The sequence below is a fragment of the Mixophyes fleayi genome, chromosome 8, assembly GCF_038048845.1.
Source record: "Mixophyes fleayi isolate aMixFle1 chromosome 8, aMixFle1.hap1, whole genome shotgun sequence".
Taxonomy (NCBI): Eukaryota; Metazoa; Chordata; class Amphibia; order Anura; family Limnodynastidae; genus Mixophyes; species Mixophyes fleayi.
This window is the reverse complement of record NC_134409.1, coordinates 29,234,577-29,244,475: the sequence shown is the minus strand read 5'-3', so window position 1 is coordinate 29,244,475 and position 9,899 is coordinate 29,234,577. Positions and strand designations below refer to the sequence as shown.

The 9,899-nt window shown below is 42.1% G+C and overlaps 1 protein-coding gene across 2 annotated transcripts; it reads right to left on the bottom strand.

The window, feature by feature from the left end:
• Positions 1–3,996: 3,996 nt before the first annotated feature.
• LOC142099114 (regulator of G-protein signaling 16-like) lies at positions 3,997–7,947 on the bottom strand. Of its 2 annotated transcripts, XM_075182269.1 has the most exons (5): positions 7,842–7,947; positions 7,596–7,697; positions 7,021–7,082; positions 6,282–6,448; positions 3,997–5,524 (listed from the first exon to the last, which is right to left on the bottom strand). In XM_075182269.1, the coding sequence occupies exons 1-5, from the start codon at positions 7,883–7,885 to the stop codon at positions 5,327–5,329; spliced, it is 573 nt and encodes a 190-aa protein (XP_075038370.1). In that variant the 5' UTR covers positions 7,886–7,947; the 3' UTR covers positions 3,997–5,326. The 2 variants fall into 2 exon arrangements, with proteins under 2 accessions (XP_075038370.1, XP_075038369.1); XM_075182268.1 differs by having other exon boundaries at positions 7,596–7,923.
• Positions 7,948–9,899: the final 1,952 nt, after the last annotated feature.

Sequence of the window (9,899 nt, the reverse complement as noted above, 5' to 3'; positions counted from 1 at the left end):
CATCAGACACTCTCAGGTTCCGCTTCTGTTCTCACACAGTGATAGATACGGTGATAGATAACGGTGTGTAAGAATGGGAAGCCTAGCCACATTCCAGAACTTCCTTCCCACAAATGTTTATCCTGTTTTTTCTTTTGTGTTACTATAAATCATTGTGTCCAGTCTAAGAAAAGCTGTCAGCTAAGAATGTGAAACTGCACACCTGAGCGTTTAATTCCACATGGCTTCGGAATGTTTAATGAATGTCAGATTGTAAGGATTTGCTGCCCTTCAGTATTTATGTTTTATATGTATCCGATTGTCGGTGGCTGAAGAGCAATTCTAATTGAAACCCTCACTGCCTAGAGATTACACACATAGGCAAACCAAGGGGGGAGGGGGGGGGGGGGGTTTGCTAGTGCCTGGAAACCCCACTCCAAGCCTGGGGCACTGTATAATTGAGGTGGCTGGACCCTGCCCCCACTTCACACGGCTCTGCTCGAAAAGAGAGCTGCATGCACCTAACAGTAGTGCACGCAGCATTGCCCATGTATATTATGGGGATAGGGAGAGTTGGAGAGCAGCCAAGCACTCTCTAAAATTATAACCCCGCCCCCATGCATGCTGGTCATGCCCACTGGCGACATGCTGTGGAAACCCCCCTCTGCAAATCCTGCGTTTGCCCCTGACACACAACACTACCATGCATTGTACTGTCCAAGGAAAAACATATTACAACTGAAGCATAATGATGTATAATACTTAGAATTTACTACAACAGTGACAAATATTCGCCAAAGTACAGTGATGAATTGTAAAATGTTTATCAATCAATAACTATTGAGCAAAGCACTGTTATACCCAGTATGACAAAACCTACATGACATGATTTTCAGTAAAAGTAATTTTCTTATCACATTTCCACTTCTAATAACAATATTACAGCTGAAACACCTTCAAGGGCCATTCCTATCAGGCGAGGTGAGATTCTCATCCCAGGCAGCAGAATTGTAGAGGTGTAAAGACAAGATTCTCACCTAATGTTGTTTACTTTACAGCTCTTCAAATTGGCCTGGGCAAACTCAGTCTGCTGTGTTGTATAGCTGTGTAACTACAAAACACATGACTGCAATGGCAGAGCTACAACAGGTGCAGGGAGCATGGCCACTCTGGCGCCCAGCGGTGAGAGGCATAGGCAAACAGAGGAAGGGGGGGGGGGGGTTCCTAGTGCCTGGAAACCCCCTCCGAGCCTGGGCCACTGTATAATTGAGGTGGCTGGACCCTCCCGCTTCACACAGCTCTGCTTGAAAAGAGAGAACTGCGTGCACCTAACAATAGTGCACACAGCATTGCCCATGTATATTATGGGGATAGGAAGAGTTGGAGAGCAGCCAAGCACTGTTTAAACTTATAGCCACGCCCCCATGCATACTGGCCATGCCCACTGGCGGCATGGTGTGGAAACCCCCCTCTACAAATCCTGTGTTTGCCCCCGAGAGGGACATAATAATGACATAATAATGACAGGTACTCCCCCCCTCCCTTATCCTCCTGATTGTAATTATTAATGCCTTTAGTCTAAAATTACCCATACTTGCCAACTTTTTAAACCTCTGCTCCAGGAGATCCTGGAGCAGAGGTCATGTGACAGGGGGTAGTAGGGGGTGTCACCGAAGCCCCCTGTTAACAAATGCTAAATTTCACAGCATTTCAAAGCAGGGGGCGGGGCTTGACTACAAAAAATTGTGTCAATAAGCCCTGCACCCATCACGTCTGGGAGACACCCTGGAACTTGGGAGCCTCCCGGAAATTCTGGGATAGTAGGCAAGTATGTTTTACCCTTTTAACAGTATATGATGTATCAGAACATACTAGAAATGAGAGGTTGCTCTTATTGTATTTGTTGCTGGTAAAATACTTTAGAAATAAATAAGTAAAAATTAACTTTGGTTCCCAGACACATTGTTCCCCTCCCTCCCCTGTGTCTCCACTCCGGTAATTCATAAGTACTTGCAGGAGGAAAGCCATGGTCATTTGTCTGTGTATCACCATGTGCTTCCTCCTGCAGCGGCTGAGGGGCCCGCCAGTGACTCACAGCTTTAGATACTTCTCATTTTTGCATATGATCTTAGCCACAAACATAAATACATCTATATCTATCTATCTATCTATCTTTATATATATATATATATATGTGCATATGTATATTTTGAATTTGTTCTTTCTCCTTTAATAACTAAAATGCTCTATATGCTTCTGAATAACAGATTGTCTCATATTCGATCAATGTTTATAGATATCTGACAACTTTTAGGTGTTTTGTTTATATGTAATTACTTGGCAGTGACTGAAACTCCTTCTTGATAATTGTTGCTTTTCTCTTTATTCTCTCCATGACAGTTCACTTCTACTTATTTGCTATATTACAATATTATTGTATGTGTTAGATATGGCTCTAAAGACATCTACGGCTAAGCCATCCCTGTTTTTACCTTGTTTTTATATATTCATGACGTATGAACGTCACGAACGTGAAATCATTAGAACGACGCTGACCTCATAAACTGTGCAATTCCTTGTTCTCACCAATTTGTCAAATTAACCTTTATATTTCTGTATCCAGCTTCTCCTCGTAAATGAAATGACGTAATCCTCCGTCATTACGGCGATTAATATGCTACAACAGTGAGAAGGGAGGAGTAAAAGGAAGGGAGACTTGTGCTCAGGGCCGGATTTACCGCTAGGCAACCTTGGCACCTGCCTAGGGCCTAGCGGCTCTTGGGGGGCACAGCTGGGGGGGACAGGAGGGGGGGGTGCCGCGAGTAGGGGGAGGGGGGTCGGGTGCCGCGAATCGGGGGAGGGGGGGTCAGGTGCCGCAAATTGGGTCCCGGCAGCCTCTTCTCCTCTCAGTGATAGAGAGAGGAGGAGAGGCTGCCGGGACCCGACGAGCGATCACGTGACTCTTTTTTTTTTTTTTTTAAATCTGGACTGACCGAGGAGGAGCAGCGCGCCGGAGAAGAAAGGCAATAGAAAGGTAAGTAAAACAAGGGACAGAAGTGGTGATGGTGATGGGCACAGAGGTGGTGATGGGCACAGAAGTGGTGATGGTGAAGGGGCACAGAAGTGGTGATGGTGATGGGCACAGAGGTGGTGATGGTGATGGGCACAGAGGTGGTGATGGTGAAGGGCACAGAGATGGTGAGGACACGCCCTCACCTTTTTTGGCGGCTTTCATATCTACTTAACTATAGGGGTATATGGTAGGCATGCGGCGGCACATGCTTTCACTTCTACGTAACTATAGGGGTATATGGTAGGCTTCAAAAATATAGTGCTGTGGATTGTTTCAGGGAGGGGCCCAAAAACAGTATCCTGCCTAGGGCCCTATGAGGTCTAAATCCGGCTCTGCTTGTGCTTCTCATATTCCCATTTTCAGACCTTCCCAAAAGCATGCCCCCACTCCCCAAACAGGGAAGGGCTTACATATTTTACCCCGGGGGCAAAACTCGACTTAGCAGCCCATTTTAAATGAAAAAAAATGCAGGTGGCCCAGTGATCCAGCCCACGGTAGCCCACTATGGCACCGACCCAGGGGGGCAGATTCCCCTCTGCCCCCAGCCCAACCCGCCCCTGTCCCCAAACCTTCTACTCTTACATTTCTCATACAATAAAAAATTAGAATTGCTTGTCTGTTTATGTGGTGGGTGAGGGGCTTAGGGGTACCAGCGCAGCTGTAGCTCAGGCAGCGTATGGTGCAGGAAAAACCCTTTAGGCAAATATTTCTCTGTTTCAGAACAAGTGGGAAAATTGTGGACTATGTCAATTAAATTAATGCACAGTTACGGATATCCTAAAAACATATCATTTTGGGGGCACTTCAGGAAAGTGATTGTTAACTCTGAAAGAAAGGCTGGTTGCGCTCCCTATTGCTCCATCTGTTTTGTATGTTACACACAATATTAGATATATACTGTACATACACTATATAGTCAAATATATCAACACTAAAGTTGAATATTCATATAAAAAGAAACTTTTATTGTTTTAATTCATTTGATGTTGTATTTAAGTTAACATATGACAGTAAATCTATATTACAGGCATACAATATAAATTACATATTATTATTATTATAGCACATTACCACATATTTCTCATTCTATATATATATATGGAAATGGAAGTTGTGCAGTCAATTAATATTTCCCAGCAGCTGCTTGAAAGAGTGGGTTTATCCAGAAAGGCACAAATGAATAATCCCCCAGCACACTGCTGTGAATCAGTAAAAGACCTGCAAGAACCTCAGTAATACACTTTTGCAAATGTATGAGAAGCCAACTGCCCAAAGGGACCTGGGTGGCTTACTACATTAAATACCATACGTGTGTGTGTGTGTGTGTGTGTGTGTGTGTGTGTGTGTGTGTGTGTATGTATATATATATATATATATATATATATATGTATGTATATGTATGCATGTATGAATATATATATGTATATATATATATATATATATATATATATATATACATATATATATATATATACATATATATATATATGTGTGTGTGTGTGATCACATGTACAAATCACACATTCAACACATGGAGCATGCAGTTTATCTGCAATCTAAGCCATAGGGTTGATAACCCATTCCATACATTATAATCCTGTATCTGTAATTCCTGTTTGCCACGGAAGGTAAGGCTAAGAATGTGTCACCTATTATTATTATACATTGTTTCCTATTTCCCTCAATTGTTCTTGTAATTGTATGTGGTTATTATTATTACCAATGGATACAGCTGAAATACTTGGCAGCCTTTGTGTCTCAGGTAAAAAACACATTTCCAGCAGCTTTCCTAATTACTCATCTGCATAGCAACAAAAGAAATAAAAAAACCTTTTTTTTCCTGGCAATAGGAAGCTGTGACTCTTAGCAGTACAGGCGCATTGCAAAAACATTTACACAAACAGCGGAATCACTATGTGACTCCTAGTCTGCAAGGAGAGACAGCCTCATGCAATCGTCTCTATCCCATAATATTCCCACATGCAAATCAAGAATTACAGGAGTTAGATGACATAACCACAGTCACATCAGGGCTAATCATAGCTACTAGCACTTTTGAGAATCAGTTGGAATAAAGAGTTCATAGACCCATATTGTGCATTGTCTTCACTGCTTTCTGACTTCGGGGTCACCAACGTTGATGGACCTCGCACTCAAGTCCTTGCTCTTCAGTCCGCACCCAGACTCCGGAATACACGGCGTGGGGTCATTTCATGAACTGAGCTCTGCATCTCAGTGTTTATAGTATACATGCTTTCCGCTCTTCTTCTCCGCTCATGTAAAAGATAATTTTAATTTCCTAATACACGACTGCGATAACAGCTGCTGATAAAGAGGGGATTTTAAGAATCGTGGGTAGGAGTCTTTTTCCATTAGAATTCGTGTCTGCTCTTGCGCTGCGTCAAAACAATTGCGACAGCCGTCTGCTATTTGTTCCCGAGTGAATTCCCTGGTTTGATGGTCGATATTGACCTGTGTAAGTACAAAACAAAATATTAAGCTTTGTGGATTTTTTTTGTGTGCACATTGAGGCGTTGTGAATACATATGTATTTTATACAAAAGCTGCATACCTCACTAGCAAACATTTATGAATTCTACAATGGTAAAATAATTTCCCCATATATCTCTTAATTATTTCTTCTTACACAGCGCTAAAAAAATCATCAATAGCGCTGTATAATAGGGCTTGGTATACAGTCCCACAAGAAAGGTGATAGCTTCTTTCTGCAACTACAAGGAACATTTCATATTCCTCTGTGCACCTCAGCCAGCGGTCTATTGATAATGTCTTACCGTGCACAGGTCATTTTATATATAAATTACTGATTCACTCACTTCTACTCAAAGATCATTTTCAAAGCTAGTTGCAATTAAGGGAGATTTGGGAAATGGTATAAGATTAACCCCTTAGCTTCCGTTGGCTATTCCTATAGAGACTGATGTTTAAGATAAGGTACATCAAGATATGAAAGCAAAACAATATTAAACAAAAAATGGGGAACAAAAATAAAACTATGTTATATGTTTTTTTCCACCATATCATGAGTTACAGCAGAGTGATAATTGTAAAAGTAAGTATGGGATAGTGTATAATACCAGTTCCTCTAACTATGTAAGGGATATCCAGCTATTTAGTAGTTTGGCAGGCTAGCACGTTTAGGAACCCAGCAGCACAACACAAACGGTCTTTTTCTTATCTGGATGCTAATTATAGGTCTGTATCCTACCTCTCGTGGGGCCCCGGTCTGCAGGAATTCCTGAAATATGCATTGAGCTTTGGCATGAAGCTTGTTCGCTGAAGGCGTCTTCTTATAGTCTTCACAAGCTACCCAGAACTCCAGGTTCTCCTCGCTGAATTCTGTTTTCAGGAAGGTGCGGAAAGCTGACAGCCCATCTGTAGACAAGGGGCAGACATTTAGTCTAGCACTTGTTTCCACATACATACATACATAATGTCTCTACATACATCCATACATACATACATACATACATACATGTCTCCACATACATACATACATACATACATACATACATACATACTTTCATAATGCCTCCACATACATACATACATAATGTCTCCACATACATACATACATACATACATACATAATGTCTCCACATACATACATACATACATATATAATGTCTCCACATACATACATACATACATACATACATGTCTCCACATACATACATACATACATACATACTTTCATAATGCCTCCACATACATACATACATACATACATACATATATAATGTCTCTACATACATACATACATACATATATAATGTCTCTACATACATACATACATACATACATACATACATACATACATATACATTAGCATCTCAGTAGCTTTCAGCGCTCATTATAACAGTGGGTCCTTCTACAAACATCTATTCCTTCTCCCTGAATAATTTTCAAGACCCAAAGTTGGATGTAATAATGAACGACATTCTCACCTTTGCTAATAAGCAGTTGACTAAATGATTCTTTCCATCTCATTGCTTCCTTTGTGCAGTTTCTGGAGAGAGAGAGAGAGAGAGAGAGAGAGAGAGAGAGATACAGTTTAAAGATTTGAATTGCAAGCATAATGAAATTAATATTAATGTAATAATCTGACAATTCTGTCCTTTCCTTGTTTACAGTATGTGTTTTGTTTACTATAAAGGAAACATAAGCAGCTGTATAACACAAAACTAATACATTAAGATGATTTAAGTATTATAAATGTTACTAAAATGACATAACAGTTGGGACACGTTTAGTAGTCTCCCACTGTAGAACGTTGTATATTCTGCAGTGTATCACAGTGCATATATCCCAGCTACATCCCATTCATTTAATTGGAAATGCAATGCTAACAATCTTGGTGCTAAATAGGTGAGCTAATTGCTACAATACAGTCAGCTCCCTTTGTTAATGTAATGTATATTCTCTAGAAAGACATGTACACACTGGAAAGCATTAGACATACATAAGAGGGCAGAGGCAACTCTTTGTCTAGCACTCAGCATAGCTACAGTTGTTGATTTACCTATGATTGTCCTTCTTTTTGTACAAGCTGGATGGCACTAGCTTGTGTCCAACGTCTACTTTGTGAATTAAGGTGCCAATTGATGATCGCAGTTCCTTTGCCCTGCCACACAAAAAGGCATCCGGATTAAATGAATTCAAGTACATCATTGCTCTCTGCAGTGCACAGTTCTTTTCTGCTGCGTATCTTCCCAGTGAGAAGCAGTTCCAGTGTTACTTTGTTATCCTTTTACAGTGGTTCTCTTACCATTCCAGACAAGAACAATTTCTTTCTGAATGTCCTAAGCACATGCTTTCAGATCTGATTCCCAGTCCCAGGAGCCCTGACTTATATCTGTGTGTGCACAAGGCACAGCCCCCTGGTAGGAGGATCTGAACATAACATGCATGGTAGGAGGAAGGTAGAAGATCAAACCTCCTCCCAGTCAGCTGTGCCAGGGCAGACAGGCTGTACTGTGTTACATGACCAGCAGATACCCTACTTTCTTCCAGTTATTTTGTGTTCAGTAGGCAGAATTGCCAGAAAAAAAAAATCATACTGCCTCACAAACTGACAGCAGATCAATAGGACAGAATGAAGGACACTGCGGATACATGGACTTGTACAGATGCAATCACCAGGAAGCTGAACAAAGAGGACGTTTTATCAAGAGTGCAAAACAATCTTTAGAAAAATGCACATTACACAACTGTTATTTCTGCTTTTGTAGTCTATGAATTATAGCAGAAACTGTTTCTTCTCTCCTTATCATTATATTTCAATCAAACTATCTGTCAGCAGTATCAGAAAAAAAATGTACAGATAGTGATCGGGCAAATGACACATCCAACTCACTGAAATATGTTTAACCCTGTACAAGCCATAGTAGCCTTACTCAGAGGGATAATGTCTGATACCTGCAATTTTGCTATACAAGAGAACAAGGCAGATTAAAGAAGCAAAAGGAACAGAAAAGGTGGATACTAGGGTGAGAAAGAAAAGAAAAGGGGGGCAGAAAAGGATGAGGAAAAGAAGGAGGGGGTTAATGAGTTCAATTGGATAACTTCACTAAGCAGAAATGTCAACAACACTTGCACATTGAGGCACTTATTATGGTCAGTAAAGTGTAACAATGGGATAGAGATTTATAATAAAACAGCGGACAGCACCAGAGAGAGAGATGAAGGTTGGCTCTCAGGGACCTCTGTGTAGGGTGCAGTCATCATAACGACCAAAGAGGAGCTCATTTTATGTCTGTTCACAGGGGTAACGTCACTGCCAGCTGCACTGAATAATAGCCCTGCTTAAAATTAGGACCCACCCCAGTCCTAGATGTTGCGCAGTTATTTGAATTTAGTGAACTTATACATTGCAAAAGGAAATGTCTTAAACTGCATTGTCATGGTTATGGATTGGCAGAGCGGTAAAAATCTTTATATTTATTTTTACTGAAGTATTTTTATCTATCCAGGATAAGGTCATTTTATTCCAAGGGCTAGATTTACTAAAATGCGGGTTGGAAAAGTGCCTATAGCAACCAATCAGATTCTAGTTATCATTTATTTAGTGCATTCTACAAAACGACAGCTAGAATCTGATTGGTTGCTATAGGCAACATCTCCACTTTTTCAAACCCACAGTTTAGTAAATATATTCCCAAGAGTCTAAATCTGGCAAACGCACCTATGCTGACCAGTAAGGATCTGACACGTCCGTCTGGAGAGGTGGGACCGGTGAAGAAAGCACTTTCTAACAATGGCCCAGTACAGTAAAGGCATGCTCACACAAATGTGGACCATCCAAACGTGGCGAAAAAACGCATGTGCGGCTGGTGCGTAGGCGGATGCCTCGCCAGCTGGTGCGTAGGTGGATGCCTCTCCAGCTGGTGCGTAGGTGGATGCCTCTCCAGCTGGTGTATAGATGGATGCATCTCCAGCTGGTGCATAGGCGGATGCCTCTCCAGCTGGTGCGTAGTCGGATGTCTCTCCAGCTGGTGCGTAGGCGGATGTCCTCCAGCTGGTGCGTAGGTGGATGCCTCTCCAGCTGGTGCATAGGCGGATGCCTCTCCAGCTGGTGCGTAGGTGGATGCCTCTCCAGCTGGTGCGTAGGTGGATGCCTCTCCAGCTGGTGCAAAGGCGGATGCCTCTCCAGCTGGTGCGTAGGGGGATGACTCTCCAGCTGGTGCGTAGGCGGATGCCTCTCCAGCTGGTGCATAGGCGGATGCCTCTCCAGCTAGTGCGTAGGCGGATGCCTCTCCAGCTGGTGCGTAGGGGGATGCCTCTCCAGCTGGTGCGTAGGCGGATGTCCTCCAGCTGGTGCGTAGGT

Coding starts and splice junctions, on each gene's coding strand:
- LOC142099114 (XM_075182268.1), bottom strand. CDS start 7,744: ATGATGTACTTGAATTCATTTAATCCGGATGCCTTTTTGTGTGGCAGG. Junction 7,083..7,595: donor AAAAAGAAGGACAATCATAG/GTAAATCAACAA, acceptor CTCTCTCTCCAG/AAACTGCACAAAGGAAGCAA. Junction 5,525..6,281: donor AGACCGGGGCCCCACGAGAG/GTAGGATACAGA, acceptor GTACTTACACAG/GTCAATATCGACCATCAAAC.